The 21,658-nt window shown below is 47.3% G+C and overlaps 1 protein-coding gene across 1 annotated transcript; it reads right to left on the minus strand.

Moving 5' to 3' along the window:
* Positions 1–1,910: 1,910 nt before the first annotated feature.
* FXN (frataxin) lies at positions 1,911–18,853 on the minus strand. Its single transcript, XM_084899570.1, has 5 exons — positions 18,631–18,853; positions 16,596–16,693; positions 11,664–11,784; positions 4,504–4,601; positions 1,911–2,387 (listed from the first exon to the last, which is right to left on the minus strand). Exons 1-5 carry the CDS (start codon positions 18,796–18,798, stop codon positions 2,237–2,239), a joined length of 636 nt encoding a protein of 211 aa, XP_084755696.1. The 5' UTR covers positions 18,799–18,853; the 3' UTR covers positions 1,911–2,236.
* Between the last annotated feature and the right edge of the window lie 2,805 nt (positions 18,854–21,658).

The following is a 21,658-nucleotide window of genomic DNA, read 5'->3' on the forward strand; positions in this document are numbered from 1 at the left end:
GGGGATCCTGCCCAAACCGAGATGTGTGCCCTCACCTGGAATCAGACTGGTGACCTCTTGGTTCATGGGTCAACACCCCATCACTGAGCTACACCAGCCAGGCCACAAATGATTTTATATTCTCATTGATTCTAACCTACCACACTCACAATTTCCACCAAACTAAACAATAATGTTCCTTCTGAAAAAAAGAAGTATTTTAATACCCATTGAACATTTGTTTACAGTGCTTTATTTATTTAATGTATTTAATATATTTGTATTGATTTCAGAGAGGAAGTGAAAGGGAGAGATAGAAACAATGATGAGAATCATCGATCTGCTGCCTCTTGCACACCCCCTACTGGGGATCGAACCCAGAACATGGGCATATGCCCTTCACCGGAATTGAACCCTGGACCTCTCGGTCTGCAGGCTGATGCTCTATCCACTGAGCCAAACTGGCTAGGACTGTTTACATTGTTTTATTAATAAATCTTTCTGTAGTAAGAAAATAATGGAGATAACTTTAGATGAGTTTTAATGTTCCGGAAAGTATCAAAATGAGGTCATATGGTGTTGCAGGCTGTCTTAGTCCATTCAAGCGCTATGACAAAACACTATAAACTGTATATTTACAAGCAACGTAATTTATTTCTCACAGTTATGGAGGTTGGGAAGTCTGAGGTCAAGGTCCCAGCAGACTCAGTGTCTGGTTCACAGGCTGCTGTGTCCTCCGATGGTAGAAAGGGGAGGGCGCTCTCTGGGGCTTCTCTGATAAGGGGACTGACTGCATTCATGAGGGCTCACCCTGTAAGACCTGATCACCTCCAAAAGGCCCCACCTCCTCATACCATCACTTTGGGGACTAGGATTCAACATGTGAATTTTAGGGGAACAAAAACATTCCGTCTATAGCATATTAGCACAGTAAGGGCACAATGAAGGTTATTATTTGAACATGAATTCAGTGGACATTCAAGTAATTCTAATAATCATATATTTCATTCTAAAGCTTAAAAAATATGGTTCCTGTCATCCCCTCGCCTAGCAGAGGTCATTGAGCTAGCCTGTGAAGTTGACTGACCAGAATACTGGCTGTCTGAACTGGGAACCCATCATTCCTCTATCTAACCCAACTGTCTTCTCACCTAACACGCAGGAAAACAGAGGTCCAGCCAGTACGTGGATCTTGCCCAGAGACAAACAGCACTTTGGGCTGAGCCAAGGGTAAGCCAGGTTTCTTTGCTTGAACACAAACACTTCTCCTTTGGGGGGCCCTCCCCCATTTACAAAGAGCCTCCTCGGCTCCCTTCCCTCACTTATTATTCAACATCTATGAGCTTCTGGAGGTGCCCTTTCCCCCTCTTGACTTTGGAAGACTTTTTTTTTGCATTCTCAGGCCTGTGCTGCAGCAGCTGATTCTATACTGACCCTAAAATTAAAAAAAAAAAAATTTTTAAAAAATACATACACTCAAACATAATTAAATGTGTGTATGTGCATATACAGGGTGACCCAAAAAATGTGTACACACTTTAACAGCTGATGCTTCTTTCTTTTCAGATTTAACCCACTGGGATCAATAATTATTCAAAGTGTGTATATGTTTTTTGGGATGCCCCTATATGTATGTATGGGGGAAAAAACAGCACCGAATCTCCGAGACACCCCTTGCAGGCTACATACACCCTGGCAGACACAAAGCCAAAGAGAGAATGGTCTTCAGTTTGAGAATTCCCGAGTTGCCACGGCCACGGACACTTGGAATAGTAACAGCCCGCTATGTTTACGTGTCTATGTTTTCAGAGGCGTGGGAACCCTTAGAGGCCCTCTTTAATGAGTCTCGTGTTGAGACAATGGTGAGTTCAGCCAGCCACTCTTCGTGCAGTTTTTCACCAAGTCCTTCAAGGAACAAATAGTGAAGCCAATTCATTTCTCCTCTCAGAATTTTTCCTTATTATTATTATTTTTCTTTGTTGCAAGGTTAAATATATAGGCATGGGTATATAGGCATTGTAAAGATACAGGCTATCATGTGAGGGAGGGAATCAGACAGTAAGTCCAAAAAGAGCTATGGAAGTTAATCATCCAAAGTCAGAGGTAGGGTGGGAGGCGACCTATTCTTTTCCCAGAGCTGTTACCCACAATGCAACTGCCCTCAAAAGCAGGACCAGAACAAACTAGACTTTCGGCTGCAGAAGGAAGCTGGGTCTTGGCTTTGGAGCTTCCACTGTCTTTCCAACGGGGCTGGGCATCAAGGGTCCTTTCCAGAATAGGCCAGAGAAGATAAGTCCAGTTTGGTTTTGAAGGCTTTCGTCATCTCCGCGGCCAGCAGCTCGTGGAGGGACACGCCGTCGTGGGAGTACACCCAGTTTTTCCCAGTCCAGTCGTAGCGCTTGGGGCCACTGCGAGACAAAACACACACACACAGCTCATGCCGAGGACAGCGCTTTAGCAGAAACACTGATTCCACAGAGGTTGCCACCAAAACACTGACTGGAGTGGAGCTCTAGAAAGTAATGTTTAATGAGGCATATATTTGACTTCTTGTCTCAGGGTCTTTCTATTTAAGAATAGTTACTCAGCCCAGCCAGTGTGGCCCAGTGGTTGAGCATCGACCTGTGGACTAGGAGGTCACAGTTCGATTCCCGGTTGAGGCACATGCCTGGATTGTGAGCTTGATCCCCAATAGGGGGTGTACATAGGAGGCAGTCCATTGATGTTTCTCTCTCTTTCTCTTTCTACCTCCCTCCCTCTCTAAAATCACTAACAGTATATTTATTAAAAAAAAAAAAAAAAAAAAAAAAAAGAAAGAAGAAAGAAAATGTCTGCTTGGCAGATGTTCTCTCCAGATTTCTATCATGAATTACAGATTAAAAAAAAATAGCACAACTTGGAATTTCCAGGAATTTATTATCCAGAAGTATATGCTTCTAAACATGGCGGGGGTAGGATCACCTTGCTGGTATGTGTGTCCCAGTACGATATGGACTTTCCAGTTTCCAGACACAACAAAGAATTCTTTCAGTGGAGCCATCACCGTGGCTTCTGGTGCCCTGCCCAGTGTCTACAAAGCCCCAGATCCCCAGAGCTGATGGCTGGACTTGAGCGGATCCACCCCGTTTCTCATGCTGGTTCCTCTGAAGATGAAGGATAAGAATGGACAGCCCACATGCGTGGCCACGGTTAGGGTTGAGACCACTGTTTGAGGCCAAAGAGAATAGGCTAACTGGCCCACACAGGGTGAAACCCCTCAACTTCAAATGAGCAGAGGCTAAAAAAGCAATCCATTTGGTGATTTCGGGCATTACCAGAAATGACAGTGACTTCTGGAGTCGTTTTTGTTGAATTATAATGTCCTCCCTAGATGTGGTTGGGATGAGGGGGGCATAATGATTTATTAAACCGATAGTATATTAACTGCCTAAGACTGAGATCAAGGTTGGGGCAGGTAACAAGTTAAATTAAAAAAATATATATATTTTATTGATTTTCCACAGAGAGGAAGGGAGAGGGATAGAGAGCTAGAAACGTCGATGAGAGAGAAACATCAACCAGCTGCCTCCTGCACACCCCCTACTGGGGATGTGTCCGCAACCAATGTACATGCCCTTGACCGGAATCAAACCTGGGACCTTTCAGTCCACAGGCCAACGCTCTATCCACTGAGCCAAACCGGTTTCAGCGACAAGTTAAATTTAAAAAAAAAAAAAAAATGCAAACGCCATCAGGCTTTCAAATAATTCTATGTCTAGTTATACCTGAGCCTTTCCCAATTCACAGTCAGTATGTTCTCTTCGGAAGTGTTAATGAATGACCCACAAAGGCTGGCCTACGGGCTTTCAGCGGACGCTTCTCTTTGACTTTCTGATAAACACCTCAACGGCAGCCGGAGGAGGGGCCCGCTCTCCCTGCAAGTCCTCAGGCTCTGGGATGCAGCACAGGCCGTCTCAGCACCGCCATTTAGCCCACCAGACTGAAAGCACATCGGTGGAGAAGGCAGCAGGAATGCGAGGCCTGGAGCTCTCCCGCCCCCGCAGAGCACACAGCTCGGCTCTGCAAATGGGAGTCAGCTAACCTTTAACTGAGATACTCAAAACAAGCCAGAGGTCAAACTTTAACTTGCTTTGAAGACAAAGTACAGCGTGTTCAGATGCTGCAATATCAAACGTGGCTTTTCTTTTTTTTTTTCTTTTTTCTTTCTTTCTTTTTTTTTTTTTTTAAAGCAGGGCAATGGTTTAATAGAGAAAAACTGTCCAGGCCGGGTCCTGACACATGATAAATGTGTCGCTTCAGATCTCGTTCACAACCCAATATCCACTCACAGCAGCCAAATGATCAACAGACAGAAGTCACATAACCAGAGCAAACCTTCCTCCTAAGAGGGAGGCGTGCTGGCAGGCCTAGGAAAGGTTCGCTTACACAGACTCTGAAGCAGGAGGGGGGACACCCTCCTCACTGGTCCCCAACATCACGTTTCCAACAAGCCGAACAGCGGGAGCCTCTGACGTGGGAACATACCTGGACGGCGAAGACAACCAGATTTGCTTGTTCGGGGTCTGCTTGTTGATCACGTAGGTCCCTAGATCTCCACCCAGTTTGATTGTTAAAACACCACTCTAGGGTGGACAAAATCGTGAGGGGAAAAAAGGAAAAAGTTATCACTTCATCATAATTGCTTTGTGTTTTGTTATATCTTAACATTTTTGCGTTCATATAAGGACGCACTGTACATCCTAAAGAAATGTCTTTGGTGCTTAGAAGTAGGAAGAAGGTCATGCAGAAAGAAAACCGTTCCCAGAATCAGACCAGATGACTCATAACACTTTGGCCTCACAGTGCCTTCCCTCCTTCCCCGTGAGCTCAGCAAGGCGAAAGGAATCCTCCTTTCCCTCTAGAGCGGTGGTTCTCAGCCTTTCTAATGCCGTGACCCTTCAATACAGTTCCTCATGCTGTGGTGGCCCCCAACCATAACACACACAGGTTGAGAACTGCTGCTGTAGACCCACAGGATGAGAACCACTAGCAGGGTTGCCTAACACAGCGTTTTTCAACCGCTGTTCCGCAGCACACTAGTGTGCCGCGAGATGTTGCCTGGTGTGCCGTAGGTGCAGACAAGACAAGAATTTTATAATTTTTCACTATTTTGTTTACTTAATATTTCATAATAAAGTAATTATAAAATACTTTCTTTGTGTTTATTTGATTCCTATTCAAGAGAATTACTTTATATATAGTCAATATAGGCACAGAGTTAATTTTTTTAACATTTTCTAATGGTGGTGTGCCTCGTGATTTTTTTCATGAAACAAGTGTGCCTTTGCCCAAAAAAGGTTGAAAAACACTGGCCTAACACCATCGGAAAACACAGATTATTTACATTACGGTTCATTGACAGTAGCAAGATTGCAGTTATGAAGTAGCAACGAAAACAATGTTATGGTTGGGGGTCACCACAACATGAGGAACTGCATTAAAGAGACACGTCATTGGAAAGGTTGAGAACCTGTGCTCAGAGAGGAGGAAACAGAGGCACACAGGGCTGAGTGGCCTGTCGGCGGGATTACAGCTGCAGCACAGAAGACCCGCATGCCCATCTCTGCCTCGTTTGCTTGACTGCCAGCGGAACATGCTAAAGGGCGTTAAAAGCCTCAGACACCAGCTCTTGGAGTACCACGGTGGCCCAAATCTGAGATAGGAGAGGCTCATTCAAAAAAAAAAAAGGAAACCAGGCAAGAAAGAAGGAAGGAACTGAGCCACCCGCTTTGCTCGCTTTGCTCGTCTTGGCCACTACGTGGCAGACACTCCAGACCAGAGCTTTTATTTCAGACCCCTCCCTGGCATCTGGTCAGCCTCTCAGAGGCGCCTCCCCAGCTTTATTTTCCTCTACAACAGCCCCGAATTCTCCAGAAGACCAGTTGGTCCAACTCTGCTCAATAAATGCTCATTTAAATTTGAAAACACTCTTTCAACAAAGAGCCCCTCAGTCCCAAGGCCTGAAGTCTCTTTAGAAGTCCCGGGATTGTAAAGAAACAGCTACAACGCCAGCTCCCTTGCCTGGAGCTGGGGGGCTGGGGCGCCTCTGGCTGCTCCCCATCCCTGCACAACCCGCAGAGATCCACAGCGTCCTTTCCCTGGGCCTCCCAGAGCCTGTCCAAACCAGGGGCCCGAATGGTTCTCACACTGTGTGTTTGGTTCACACACAGAGAGACCTATGGAAAGGATGGAGAAAGTACCGGGAATAACCTAACTGATGGGCCTGGGTGAGAGGATGCTATTGGGTTATTTTTTAATAACCCCCCCCCCCTGATTAAAAAGAAGCAGAGAAATTATAGGGTCATTGGGAAAATAAATGATGTGAATGTGAACCTGCCCCCTACCCTCTGCTCCTGGAAGCATCTTGTGAGCAGATCTGTCTGTTCATCTTAGCATCTTCAGTGTCTAGCACACCGATTCTTGATGCAAAATACTGGATGGATACAAAATACATTTGTGGATGAATGAATAAATGGATGAATGAGGGAGCAGAAGCATGGGTAACCAGGTCCTGGGATAACTTGGGTCCAAGTGAAGGGCCACGTTATGCAAGGCAGAGAGTCTCAACGCGCACTCCCCTCACCTCCTTCCTGCTCATTGTGTGTCATTAGATTTCCCCCCTCTTTGGAGCTCGAAGCTGTTCCGGAAGGAAAGTGAGAGAGCAGGAAGGAAACGAGCTGCCTTCCTGGCTCTCCAGGAGCTGGGACTGCGATTGGAACTGTCTGTAAGAGGCCAGACGAAGAGGCCCGCTTTGTTCTTATCGCTATTCCTGAGGTAGCCCTCTGCGTCTATTTTGGGAATGTGGACAGATTTAAAGGTGGTGGCGGCGTGTGTGAGAGAGAGAGAGTTAGAGACATTTTACTACCGGAGTAGCAGCTGCTGAAATACAGGCACCAGTGAATCAGAACAGACCCCGGCCACAGCTGGTGAGGCTCACTCCTTCCTGCCCGTCGACAGCAGCTCTGCACAAGTGGAAGCAAACAGCCATTTCTGTTGTCACCAACTGACTTATGGAAACAGACCCATATGGGGCAGCACATGAAGTTAGGGGATTTCTAGCATTTGCGGCTTCCCACTCTCCTAAAACAGACACTGACTTCCCATGAGGACTCAGAATAATGACCAGGAAGCAAGTGCCCACAACCGGAGACCCGGAGGTGGTTTTCAAGGGATCTCTGCACACAGCCCCACCCTGAAGCTGGAGCTGCGCAGATGGGTGTGTGGAGAAGCTGTTCTCAGGAGAGGGTCTAGAGCAGAAAGATTCTTACAGGTTCTGGCCCCCAAAGGTTAAGAAACCCATGCTCTCTGGCAGGAATAGGTCAGCAACTTAGTGCAGGAAGGAACATGGCAACAAGCAAATATTCTCTCTCTCTCTCTCTCTCTCTCTCTCTCTCTCTCTCTCGGCCAGCAGCAAGTTGGCAAAATATCTATAAATGCTGAGCAGCATCAATGAAAGTGTGTTTTGGAGAGGAACGTGGGCCCCATTTCGTTTAAGCAGTGAGTCAACATTATCACTTGGCAATGTTCCTCCAGGCGTTGGGGTACCAAGAATGGACAGTGTCCCTCTTCCAGGAAGTCAGGCCCATCGTGGGAGCTGATGTGCAGACAGACAATTAGAACCCAGGGTGATGGTGCTCCACAGTCACCCTCAGGGTGCTGGGCGAGGGAGGACCCGCCTGCCTGGAGCAGCGAGAGGGCTTCCCACCCAACGGGACCCTGGAGCGGTTCAGAACAGGCCTCCCCAACATGTGCCACTCTGGCATGTGGGTTATTTTGAGTGCAAGGCAATGGCCATCCTGCGGCCCCAAGAGAAACGTGTAGGTACCCCTCCGTTAAGGGGTTTATTTATATTTGGGGCCGTGACCATAATAAAAAGTTATTACCAGGAATATCTTTTTACGGCATATTTGTTATTAGAAGTTTGCCACGACGGGGCAAACTTCTAATAACAAAACATTTGCTCCTTATTGTCCGGCAGTGACCTTCCTCCCCTTGGAAGCCCCGTGGCGCCGTGCCTCATTCTCAGCTCGGGATGCCAAACAGACCTCTCATGCATATGGGGTTTCCGACTCTCGTGTATATATGGGGTTCTCCTGTGTCCCTATGTAATTAAACTTGGTTATTTCCCCTTTTGACCTGTCTATTGTAGATTTATTAGAGCAGCTGGCAGAACCCAGGAGTGTAAAACTTCTTCTCTCCAGAGCCCCGTGGGCAGGAGAGACGGGATTCCAAGAAAGCCCAAGGAGCAGAGTTGGAGGTGTTCTGCTGTCTACACGCCACCTGACAAGCTCAGGGGCGGCCTCGTGGGGGCCTTACAACCCAGAGACCTGGAGCAGCCACAAAGGATGGTCTGAAATGAAAACGGCCCAACTGAAGGCAGTTTACGGCAGGCAGTCATGTCCTAGGCCGGAATCTTCCCTGACAAAAGTCAATCTTTACCTCAGTCAAGCCTGTTGTCCTTTTGCATCCACAATGACATACTTGTGGAATGTCTAAGTGATTTCCTTTTTCTGGACCCCCTCACAGAGCAGATACTACACCAGAGCAGAGGTCACAAAGCCCCATTGTCATCGAGTTAATTATTGACTGTTAACTACCCTGTGCCCATCCCCATTCGTGTAAAAGAAGTCTGTGTCTATTTTATGTTAATCCTCACCTGAAGATACTTTTTCCATTGATTGTCTTTTTAGAGAGAGTGGAAGGGGGAGAGGAGGAGGGGGAGAGGGAGAGAGAGAGAGAGAGAGAGGAAGAGAGAGAGAGAGAGAGAGGAGGACATCGGCTGGTTGCTTACTGCACACGCTTGGACTGGGCTGGGGATTGAGTTGACCAGAATCAAACCTGAAACCCTTCAGACATCGGGCCTATAAGGCTCTGGTCTAACTACAAAGCCAAACCGGCCAGAGCTATCATTCTACTTTTTATCCAATTCCAGACGTTTCCCCACGTTGCCTTCTCCTGCCTCCCTAATCTATCACCAATGGATTTCATGTAACCCATTTACGTCTTCTCTGTCCTCTTTTGATTGTAATCTATAAAGCAGGGTGCAGAACTGTCATTTTTCCAGAGCATTTTCTCAACCTGTTGAGGTTTTGCTTTCCGGCCATTATTGTCAATTTGGCTCAAAAACTCAACAAAATTTCTCGAAAGGTTTGAATGCTTCTTACACTGACATGTCTTACATGTGAAATATGTAAGTTAGCACTTGAAGGATTCTAATCGGGAATCACACCTCAGGATAGTTAGCATTTCAGAGTATTTAATCGGAAGTCTAAACTATATGTCTTCAGCAAATAGTTTGCTAGGAATAATTTTATGCCGGTGAGTTGAATGGTACTCAAGGTATATGGACTGGCTGAAAAAAACAGACAGATAGACATGTGCCTCTTCCCTTGCAGGAATGAGCTACAGGATCTGGAAAGCCCAGCAGCTGAGTCACTGTTCAGGGAGGACTCCATGACGTCCTGTGAGCCACCACTGAGCAGAAGCTTCCACTGCTGGACTCAGTGAGGTCAGCAGGATCCAGCTGCTGGAATTCTGGCACAGCTGCTTCTAATAAAACCTTTATGCAAAGTATTTGGGTCAAGGTGGGGCCTCAGCAATCCTGTAAGAACAGGCGGTGTAACTGTTCTTGTGACCTGTTAATAAACGCTGGCATGTGTGGCAAGGTTTAGCCTGAGACTTGATTTTCCTTTAGCTACATACAGCCCTTGGCAGCTAGGCAAAGGGGGCCTGTAACTTCCCTAGCTCGAACCCTCCCCCTGAGGCTATCTGCAGGGGCACTTCTAAAACCCTGCCTGGACACTGCGTCGTGCTCGCATATGCCCGGCTGCAGTAACCGTTAAAACTGCCTGGGAGACATTCATTCCTGTCTTGCCCATTGTCTCTATTCTTTTTTTTTTAAAATATATTTTATTGATTTTTTACAGAGAGGAAGAGAGAGGGATAGAGAGCTAGAAACGTCGAAGAGAGAGAAACATCGACCAGCTGCCTCTTGCACACCCCCCACTGCGGATGTGCCCGCAACCAAGGTACATGCCCCTAACTGGAATCGAACCCGGGACCTTTCAGTCCGCAGACCGACGCTCTACCACTGAGCCAAACCGGTTTCGGCCCATTGTCTCTATTCTTTACCAAGTCCCTGCTGTCCTTACAACCAGACTTTGCTGCCTGCTCCGCCTGGTGCATGGGATGATGTTCAACCAACAAAGCCACATCGGCCAGGCTGCTTGCTCCCTCTGAGGGAGTCCCTTCTCGGTCCAGAGCTCCCACAGCCACATCCAACAGTATTTATATCACGTTAGCTTGACAGCTGGGTGTCCTAAATAACTCCACGGTTTAATCCAACATGCACACTTCATGACATTTCCCGATATTAATTAAGTGCTGTCAAGAGGATTAACCTCTGCAGGGGATTTTCTCCCGATGGTAAAAAAGGCCTAAGCAATACAGTAATTCTAAATCCGAAGGCTGACAACTGCTAAGGTCTGCCACCTGGTGGCCAGTCCGTTTAGACCAGCACTCCCTTGGCTTCCAGGATCTGGGGCTCAAGTTTCATTCAGTCCAGAAGTTCTGGCCTGAGCTGTGTATTACAGTCAACTGCGAAACATATTTTAAAAACTTTAAAACCACAATGCCTTGCTGAAACTGGTTTGGCTCAGTGGATGGAGCGTCAGCCTGCGGACTGAAAGGTCCCGGGTTAGATTCCGGTCAAGGGCATGTACCTTGGTTGCGGGCACATCCCCAGTGGGGTGTGTGCAGGAGGCAGCTGATTGATGTTTCTCTCTCATCGGTGTTTCTAACTCTATCTCTCTCCCTTCCTCTCTGTAAAAAAATCAATAAAATATATTTTTTAAAAAAACAAAAAAACAAAACAAAACCACAATGCCTTGTCTGGGCTGCACCCCATATTTGTTAAATAAAAACTCCTAGGGCCCTAGCTGGTTTGGCTCAGTGGTTAGAGTATTGACCTGCAGACTGAAGTGTCCTGGGTTTGATTCCCATCAAGGGCACATGCCCAGTTGTGGGCTCGATCCCCAGTAGCAGGCATGCAGGAGGCAGCTGATCAATGATTCTCTCTCATCATTAATGTTTCTATCTCTCCCTCTCCCTTCCTATCTGAAATCAATAAAAATACATTAAAAAAAATTAAACAAAAAAACTCTTAGGGATGGGACCCAAGGATGAACTTTAGAATGTCAGTTGAGTTTTGAGAATAAATGCTTCCTATGAATGCACCCTGGCGTACTGTATCAGAATCTCCCACGAGTGGGGCCCCTGTCAGTGGAGTCGGAATATTTCTCAGCACTGTCTTACCCTACTTAAGACCTGTGGTCTCGTTCAGTGTTCCACACGCCTGCCTGATGAGACAAGCACATGCTGGGTCCCTTTCCGATTTAACTTTATGGGTCTCCAATGAAGCTTCAAAATCTGTATTTTTTCAGCAAAAATGAGGGTCAAAGAAGATGAGTGACACACCCAAGGTCACAAGCCTGTGGAGCAGGGCTGGCACGTGAACCCTAGCCTTTTGGTCTCACCCTTCACCACGTGCTGTTGGATGCTTCCCTCTGCTGAAGGGGCATCCTTTATTTCAGTGAGCTAAGGTTCTTAGGGAGGGAACAGGAAAACGAAAATAAGTGGAGAGGTACCCCAAAGGAGACGTCATAGTCTTCGCACGTGTAAGGTTTGTCTGCAAGGTCTTCAAAAAACTCTGCCAAGGCGTCCAGGGTCTCCTCGGCCAGCCGCTCATAGGTGGACTCATCCAAGGAGCTGCAGGGAAACAAAGACCACAAGCACACACCATCACCAAACCGCTCCGTTTTACTAACATCATATCACCACACTTACTTTTCATTTAGGTTTATAAAATTGATGGAAAATAGCTAACATGTACAGAGTGAAAATTTAAACAGCCCTGGCCAGTGTTGCTTAGTGGTTAAGAATGTCGGCCCACACACTGAAAGGTCTCAGGTTCGATTTCTGGTCAAGGGCACGTATCTGGGTTGCAGCTTCAATACCCGGTCCCAGTTGGGGCAACCAATAAACACGTTTCTCTCGCATCGATGTTTCTCTCCCTCTCTCTCTCTTTTCCCTTCCCTCGTTCCCTTCCACTCCCTCTAAAAGTCAATGGAAAAAAACATCCTTGGGTGAGGATCAACAATAATAAAATAAAATAAAATAAAATAAAATAGTATGAAGGTCTAACAGAAAATTCTTCCCAAATAGGCAGTCTGATCCCCAGAGTCAACTATGATGACAGCCTCTTTGTATCCTTCTAAAAATGTTACATTCTTTTCTCATATGCAAATGAAGCACATTATAATTTTCATTAATACGTCTTGGAAATTGCCCCATATTTGCACATATGGACTTTCATAATGTTTTATTTTATCCTAGAGGCTCGATGCATGAAATTTGTGCAAGAGTAGACCTTCCTTCCCCCAGCTGCTGGCACCCGGGACCCGGCCTTCCCTCACAGCCCTGGCTTCGTCCGGAAGGTTGTCCAGAAGGACATCTGGTCTAATTAGCATATTACGATTTTATTATTATAGATTATTTACTCAACCTATCCCCTTCAGCAGGACGATGAAGTTTCCATTGCTTTTAAAATTAAAATTTATGCCCAGCAAACCACAAAATGGGATAAAATATATGCATTACACACATCTGAAAAAGGACTTATATCTGGAATGTATAAAGAACACTTACCAATCAGTAAGAAAAAGAAAACCCAATAGAAAAATGGATAAAATACTTGAACAGATTTCATTCAATACAAAGACCTCCAATGGCCAATGAACATATGAACAAGTGTAAAACTTGGTTAGTCTTAAGGAAAAATTTTAAAAATTGCTATGAGATACCTCCAGAATGGTTAAAATGAAAGAGACAGGTAATGTCAAGAGTTGGCCAGGAAGTGAAGCAAGCAGAGCTTTCATTTACTGCAGATAAACGGGACAATCAGTTTGGAAAACTAGGGGGCAGAATCTACTAAAGTGAATACAGACAAATGCTATTCGTTCCACACTCAGGTATATACCCAACAGCAATGCACACCAAGCAGAAACAGACTCAGAGATTTAAGAACAAAGTGATGGTTGCCAAAGTGGCGGGTGTGGGGGAGGGGCAGAATAACTGAAGGGAATGAAGAGGTACAAATTTCCAGTTATAAAATAAATAAGTTATGGGGACGTAATGTACAGCACAGGGAATGCAGTTAATAACATCATAACTTTGTAGGGTGACAGATGGTTATTGGATTATTGAGGTAATCATTTCCTAAGGTATGTAAATGTTGAATCACTATGTTGTAAAACCTGAGATTAATATAATATTGTATATTATACTTTATTGTACTATACTGTACTGTACATACTATACTGTACTATACAATACTTTTAAAAAATATATTTTTATTATATTAATAAAGAGAGAGGGAGAGAGATATAGAAACATCACTGGTGAGAGAGAATCATCAGTTGGCTGTCTTCTACTCACCCCCTACAGGGGATAGAGCCCGCAGCCCGGGCATGTTCCCTTGACTGGAATTGAACCCAGGACCCTTCAGTCAAACTGGCCAGGGCTATACTATACTTTAATAATAAAAAAAGAAATGCATACCTAGGTTCACCAAAAGATATGCACTATATTAGGATGTTCATAGCAGAAGTACCCCATAGCCCCAGACTGCACACTGCCTACCCATAGGTAATACAGATAAACTGTGGTATATTCATGCAATAGAATACTATATAGCAAAACAGAAATGCTTATAAATATAACAATATGGACAAATCTCACAAACATAATGGTGACTGAAAGAAGCCACACACAAACATATTTATATTTAATGATACAGTTCATATAAAGTAAACAACCAGGCAAAATTAATCCAGGCTATTGGAAATGAGAATGGTAGTTACTCTGGGGCAGGGAGGGGTTAATAACTAGAAATGAGCAGGAGGCGTGTTTTTAGGGGCTGGTAACGTTCTACTTCATGAGCTATTTTTGAGTTACATGCTATGTCCATTTTTTAAAAATTTATCAAGCTGTACACTTGTAACTTGGAGACTTATTTTTCAATTTTAAGAAACCGCTGTAAATCCATAGAGACAAAGAGCAGATGAGTGATTGTCAGGGGCTTGGAGAAGGGAGGAACGGGGAGAGTGTGTTCATGGGCAGGCTGTTTCTTTGTGGAATGACAAAAATGTTCTGGAGTTCGTGGTGAAAGTTGCACAACCTGTGAATATTCTCAAAGCCACAAAACGGTACGTTTTTTAAAATGGCAAATTTCATGGTATGTGAATTATAACAATAAAAACACTGTGCTGATAAAACTTCCTGTATGAGCTTTGGTGCCTCTACGAGGAAATATGTGCAGGCTACAAGGTGTGTCCCAGATAATGCCATCCTCTGAGTTTCCAGGAGGCCTAAGGTAAGACCCCAGTGGCTGTGAGGTAATTCATGCAAGACAGAAAGAGCTGCCATATGACCACCCCCCAACCACCCACCCCCGCCTCAGGGGTAAGAGGTGGGGAAGGTCACAGGACTGATGAGGAGATGGTAAGGGGCTCTTCTTTAGAAAGTGGCAGGCGTGGCTGGGTGTGTTGGAGAGAACCTGGAGCAGAGGTGGACATGTGTCCTGGGGAGTGTGGGAACATAAAGATGCAGCTGACTCAGGAGTCAAGTTCAAAGGCAAGAGCTTGGAAGGTGCTACCTGACAGCAGCCAGCTGGGCCATAGCAGGAGTGGGCTGTCCTCCTACTCACAGCAGAACTTCTTGAATGAGCTTTGGTGAAGGGAATGAAGAGGTACAAACTTCCAGACCTGAGAGAGAGGCCTGTAGTATAAAGGTGTGCTTCCCAGAAGCCAGAAGTAGACCCTGAAGAGGGAAAATGTACTTGGGGCATCCTGTGAGGGCCCCACCAAGCCTCAGAGACCACCTGCAGGGACAAGGGGACAGCGGCAGAGACTCTGTGCAGGGAGGAGCTGGAAATGGTGCCAACAAAGCAAACACCTAACGTAGGCAGCTCGCAGCACTGGCTCGGAGCTGTGTGGAGGGGCCAACGGACACGGATACAGCAGGCCGGGCGCTCTCGAGGTCCTGTGAACCTGCTGCCTGGGAGGCCAACTCCTGTAGTTGTGGGATGGTTAGGATGTTCCGGTGTACGGGAGGCTCCTTGCTGCTAGTTGGTGCGACATGGAAAAGGTGAAGCAGGAGACCACTGGCACAGCGGTAGGTCAGTGGGATGAAACTAAGCCCTGGGGGACTAAAGGCTGCCCACAGGCGGAAAAGCCAAAGGAGAATGTAGGCCCTGAACGACAAAGGCCTCTCGTTAAGACAAGAGGTGAGGATGCAAAACGTAAGGCAGCCTAGGGCTTCCACCCATGGGAGAAATTCGGATGTGGCTACTGGCTACAGGACTGACTCAGGGTAAAGAGATCAGAAGCCTACTAGGTTCTTGAGAAAAAATGCTGTTATCAGAGAAAACTGAGTCTGGCCTACAAGAGCCTGCTGGAGCCTTAAAGACATGAGGGCCTTTGAAAGCCCAAGTGCTACCAGCAGGAAGTGGGCAGCAAAGGCTGCCTGACTCCAAGCAGTACACGCCCCCCGCTGCCTGCCTCCCCTGTGGCCAGGGGTACTCCTGGGGGGCAGAGCTGGGGTTTCGTGGAGGAACATCCCCCTCTGCCAGTTGTCCCAGTGTTGCCTCGGGGGACTCCGTAGCTACCACAGGCCAGGGACACGTCTCATTTCTGAGTGGGAGTTGTGGTAGTTGTTATCTTGCCCTGCTGTGTGTGTGTGTAAGTCAGAGATGACATGCCTAGGCCTGAGAGAGAGGCCTGTACAGCACCTGGACATGCTGACCTTTGTGGTAGATGAGAGACCATATGGGCTGCGGTGGCAGCCTTGGGGCTGGAGGCAGTGTGTGTGGAGGGTGGAAGGAGGTCCGTGCAGGGATCAGTGGCAGGGGGTAGACTGGAGCAGTGCCTGGCAGCTTTCCATCAGAGTCCATCGCCGCCTTCCTCCGGGGCACTCACGAGACTGTATTTCCCAGCCTTCCCTGTAGCTAGGTGAGGCCATGTGACCAAGTCCTTCCCACTAAAAGGTGAGTGAGGGGCAGGTGCCACTTCCAGGCCTTCCATGCTCTTGCCCCTTCTGTGGAACAGACCTGGACAGGGCGGCCTGGCCTTGGCCACACAGAGCACAGTGAAGAACTACCCTAACTACTAAGACATCAACGAGAATAGTAACAAGACTCTGGAAACAACCTAAATGTCCATCATTAGGGGATGGGGTCAATGAATTATGGTACACTCATAAAACGTAATACTTCATGAAAAATAACACGGCAGACAGTGAAGTGGAGAGATGTATGTGAGTGATGCTGCTGAGGGAGAAAACGGGTTCCGTATGGGATGGTTTAGGTAAGAAAAAAGGGAGAAAAGGTTAATAGAAGTGTGTGTATGTGTAGTAGTATATATGTTGGTGTGTGTGTTGGGGGAAAGAGAGAAAGAGGGGAAAAGAGAAAGAGACAGAGACACACAGAGAGAGATCTGATGAGGAAAGTATATTTATCTTACCCTGAGTTGCCCAAACTTCCTGTTGTCCTCAAGTTCATCAAACAGACATTCTGCTTTTTGACACTGAGAATCTGGTTGAGGCAGTAGAGGCTCAAACCCTGAAGCCAAAGTCAAGAAGAACATTACCATTTCTCAGTATATTACAGTCCATTCGTGAAAGTTTAAATATCACCACTTCTACCTTGGATTGTAACCATGTTAAGAGTTTTCCAGCGGATATTTCTCAGGACTTTTCACTTTCTTTTAATGCATTACAATGATTCTCTGAGCCTGTGCTGTCCAGTACGGTAGCCATGAGCCACACGCAGCATTTAAATGTAATTTTATTGCAACAAAATAAAATGTAAACAGTCAGTCCCTTCGTTGCATGGGCCGAATTTTGAGTGTCCTGCGGTCTCAGGTGGCTGTGGTCCATCGTCACAGGAAGTTCTACTGGGCAGCGCTGCTCCAGCTGGGCTATCAGCACAGGGGACACCCTGCAGCACCAGTGACACCCCCAGCTCTGGAATAAAACAAGCAACAAGGAACAGCACGAGGCAGAAGTCGGTGCCGCCCAGAAGAGGTTCTGACTGCAGACAGACTGAAGTACGGTGGCAATCATCTCGGGTAGAAACTGCTGTTTGGGTTCTGTACTTATTTGTTTGCTAAAGCAATAGAAAGTTATTTTGATTTTTCTGAACTTAGGTATGCTATCCCAATACTCCACTGATGATGGTTGGAATGTCCCATTGATTGTGATCTCACTGGTCATCGAAGCACATTCCTCTGGGACCCAAGACAGTTCAATGATCCTAAATTGCCTCAGCAGTTATAGATTAGTGCATTCCTGTTGACGCAGGGATCCCAGAATCTGGACAGCACAAATATTCTAAATTGCCCAGGTGGTCCCAGATAATGTGTTTCTATTGATTCAGTGACTCGTAGATACTTCAGACAACTAGCTTGCTCAGTTTCACTTTTATAAAATCTCAAAACAGGTTCCTCATTCCAGACCCAAAGATGTAATCGATACTTTTGTGATATTTTGCCAGACGAGGCAAGCTGTTCGGCGGGGGGTGGGTGGGTGGGTGTTTCTATATAACAAAACAGAAATCCTTATAAATATAACAATATGGACATATTTGGAGCTGCGAGATTTGGAGCTTTAGCCCCTCCTATGAAGCCGGCCTTTAATAAATGACTCCGTTATTCAACTTTTTTGAGGCGTCCTTTGTAAGATGGGGGTTACACTACAACAAGATCTGATTAATCAAATGATCTGCAGGGGACAATGGGACCTGCTGAATTTCTTTCGCTACAATAACTGCTGAGCATCCAGCAATTACGTCCAACCCTACTGACCAGCTTGGCTAGCACCCCACCCACTCCAAATAACGGGAGTGGGTTGGGTGCTAGTGAACAGAGAGCTAGAGAGGGGGCCCTGGCAGAGGATCTACCCCAGGGCAGGAGGGCAGGTGGGCAGGAGGGTAGGTGGACAGGAGGGCAGGCACCTGTGAAGGGAGAGAAGAGGGGTGCAGCCCAGGTGCAGAGGGCACAGGGAGACCCTCCACTGGACTTCATCCTGGGAAGGGGGGGGGGGGGGCACGGGCACCGAAGGGCTACAAGGGGTTGGTGATCACATCTGCATTCTCCAAAGGTCACCCTGGTTTCCACTAAGAGAAGGGCTCAGAGGCTGCCAGTTATGGCTCGCGAGCCACCATGCCCTTGGCTAGAAAGGAGGCAGAGGGCACGGGCTGAGAGGTGAGCAGAGGAGGAGGACCAGGGGGTGCGGAGCGCAGGCGCCTTGTTTAAAAAGGCTGGCTCTGCAGGAGCCGTCAGAGCAGCCGTGTCAACCGCGGTGACGGCCACAGCACAGGCCACGCTGGTCGGTGATGCCGGCGCCGCTCGGTCTACACCGCCCCGGCCCCGCTCAGCCCGCCGCCCGCGCCGCGGTTTCCGCGGGAGCCGGGCGGGCGGCGCGCGTGCGCAGAGCGTCGCCGGCGTGCGCGTCTGTGCGCCGGCGCGCGGCCCGGGCGGCGGCCGAGCGGGTACTCACCGCCTGGCGGGGCGCGCAGGCCGCGGCGGTCCCGGCGCGCAGGGGTCGGCGGCCGCCCAGTGCGATGCTCCTCGCCGGCCGCAGGGTCCCAGCTCGGGTCCGGGCCGAGCCCCGGAGCGCCGAGCGGGGCAGGAGGCCGGCAGCCCAGCGGGTTCCGAGCGCCCACATGCTGCCGGCGATCTGCGCCGCTCCGCCCTCCCGCCCGGGGACGCCGCGGCGACCCCTAGTGGCCGCGGGTTCAGGCGCCGCGCTCAAGGGCTGCTATGTAGGCGGTGTCCAATGGTCAGAGGTTAGATAGACCTCGGGAGGAGCTTCCCGGCGTTGCACCTCTCATGCATTTAACAAAAACGGAGAGACCCTCTTGGACCATGTAGTGAACGAGTGACCAAGGCTCCTGAGCGCGGAGACTTTAGCCTGGGGACCCTTAGCTGCAGACCATCTAGCCAGGAGGGATGTGGGAGCTGGGCAGGGTGCAGGTCTGAAAGCTACTTGGCGGCCTGTATAGGTTACAGACAGGGGCTGCCTGGTTTAAATCCGGACCCTGCACCCTTGGTAGCTGTGTGACCATTGTGCACTTAATTAACCTCTGTGCTTTATCTATAAAATGGGGTTTATAAAAGTTTCTACTGCATAGGGTTGTAAGGATAAATTGAATTAATCCATGCGATGTTTTGTTGCACAGGCCCTGGACCCTAACGAGTGCACAATATTAAGTTGTTAATGCATTTTATTTTATTTTTTATATTTAAAAAATATATATTTTATTGATTTTTTACAGAGAGGAAGGGAGAGAGATAGAGAGCTAGAAACGTCGATGAGAGAGAAACATCGACCAGTGCCTCTTGCACACCCCCTACCTGGAATGTGCCCACAATCAATGTACCGGAATCGAACCTGGGACCTTGCAGTCCGCAGACCAACGCTCCACCACTGAGCCAAACTGGCTTTGGCTGTTAATGCATTTTAAAAGACATTTTTATTGCAAAGGAATATACATTCTCGGTCATTAAAAGGATGTAGTTTTTTTGGGGATTCTTGCTTTGGAGACCAGTCATTATATTTTGAGGACATCCAAACTACCGAAGCAGAAAGATGACATAGAAACTGAGGCCTCCAGCCAACTGCCAGCATCAACCACTAGACATGTGAGCGAACTGGTCTCCAGGTGAGTCCAGCCCCAGCCTTAGAGTCTTACAGCTGAGGCCACAGACAAACTGCCTGGATTCCAGACCCCAAGGGTTTTTGAGCATAAGAGATGTTGGTTTGAGTTTAAGCCAGTCCCATATATGTTTGGGGAATCTGTTACACAGCCATAACAACAGGAACACATGGCTGCCTCCTCCTCCTCCTCCTCCTCCTCCTCCTCCTCCTCCTCCTCTTTCTCCTCCTCCTCCTCCTCTAGTAACTCCAATGTCAGATAAGACATCCTCTAGTCATATCTTTCCTTCAACAAACCCCTCTATCTCCACAAATGTGTCTTAGGCACCCCCTGTGTTTCTGCAGCTTGTAAGGTAATTATAAGGGTTTTGTTTGCTTGTTTTTAATCATGTTTATATTGATTTCAGAGAGAAAGGAGATGAGAGGGAATTATTGATCAGCTGCCTCCTGCACCCTTCCCACTGGGAGTCGGGCCTACAATCTTGGTTCATAGTTTGATGCTCAACCACTGAGCCACACGGGCTAGGCTCTGTTGTTTGTGTTTTACCTGTTGACTCACTGTCTCCTACACTAGAATATAAGCTCCGGGTCTGTCCTGCTCACCATTGTATCCCCAGTGCTAGACACAGTGCTGGGAGATAGCAGGTGCTCAGTAACTATCTGCCAAATGAGTGGATCGATACCCCTGCTCTGTGACCTGTTAGATAAACTTTATCTGTAGAAGAAGGATAATTGTGGTACCTACCACATAGTGTTGAAAGAATTAAGTAGAATACTGTCTAATTTTTATGGTAATAATATCTGTCACATAGTAAGACCTCTAAACAATTATTATTTATTAGAGGGCTCAGTGCACGAATTTGTGCACCTTGAAAGGAACTGTGGGCCACGAGGCTGAGGTGGGCACAGGGGCAGGTTTTGGAAATTAATTGATCAAGAATTACAAAATGTTTTTGACAACAACTAATGGTGCTGAGTGATTGGGTGTGAGTGGGGCAGCAGGTGCAAGCAGTAGCTCCGGCATAGGCAGTGGCTCTGAGCACCAGGCAGGACCGTGGCATGTGGGAGCAAAGAATTTTCAGTAACCACCAGAGGATCCCTGATGACATTGACCCACTGGCGCCCAGCCTTGGTCTGGTGCCCCCACTCACCTGCTCCACCATCCTGCCATAGCCATGTTTCACACGTGCCCCCTGGTGGTCAGTACACGTCATAGTGACCAGTTATTTGGTTGTTCCACCATTCGGTCTATTTGCATATTAGGGTTTTATATGTATAGATTCTCTTCTCTTTCTCTGTCCCTGAGGTGTAGGCTCAACTCTGACCCTGCTTGGGCAAACTTGGGCTAATCACTGACACTCTTGGGCTGTCAGAGTTTATTCAGTCAAATAGTAACTGAATAGACATTATTGGTTCTAATGCTGGAGATGTGGTGATGGACAAACTAAACACAAATCTGTGCTCTCAGGGGATTTACATTCTAAGATCTCTAGTGGCCTAGATACTTTCTCCTAAATTCTCTATCATGCAGGAACTGGAATTACCTGGCTGAGTTTTGATTAGGTCAGGGAATGAGAATGGCCAAGCCTGACAATTTGGCCTGATCATCAACTTAATTTAATCTAGCTCCAGCAGGTTTCTAAAATTATATGGCAGCTGCCAACTGTGCATGTTTATTTGGTACAGCACAATGTCCAACGGTGTCACTGCAGTTCTTCTGTCTGAGAGCACATTGAGGTTTGAAGAGTTAAGTGACAGCTAGACGAGCCTTCTCCTAAAGGGTCTTGGGGAGGGTTGTGGGAAAGAGAGCAGCACTGATGGTGGCAGCATCCAAGGAGCCCCACTTCGGTCTAGCATTTCTTCTCATTTC

This window comes from Pipistrellus hanaki (genome assembly GCF_964339955.1).
Source record: "Pipistrellus hanaki genome assembly, chromosome: 11".
Classification (NCBI taxonomy): domain Eukaryota; kingdom Metazoa; phylum Chordata; class Mammalia; order Chiroptera; family Vespertilionidae; genus Pipistrellus; species Pipistrellus hanaki.

Bases quoted from the DNA above. Each gene is read 5' to 3' on its own strand.
- FXN (XM_084899570.1), bottom strand. From the start codon at position 18,798: ATGTGGGCGCTCGGAACCCGCTGGGCTGCCGGCCTCCTGCCCCGCTCG. The intron at 16,694-18,630 runs GTGAGTACCCGC...CTTTGGCTTCAG, and splicing joins CCTGCGCGCCCCGCCAGGCG to GGTTTGAGCCTCTACTGCCT. The intron at 11,785-16,595 runs GTAAGATAAATA...GTTTCCCTGCAG, and splicing joins GGAAGTTTGGGCAACTCAGG to CTCCTTGGATGAGTCCACCT.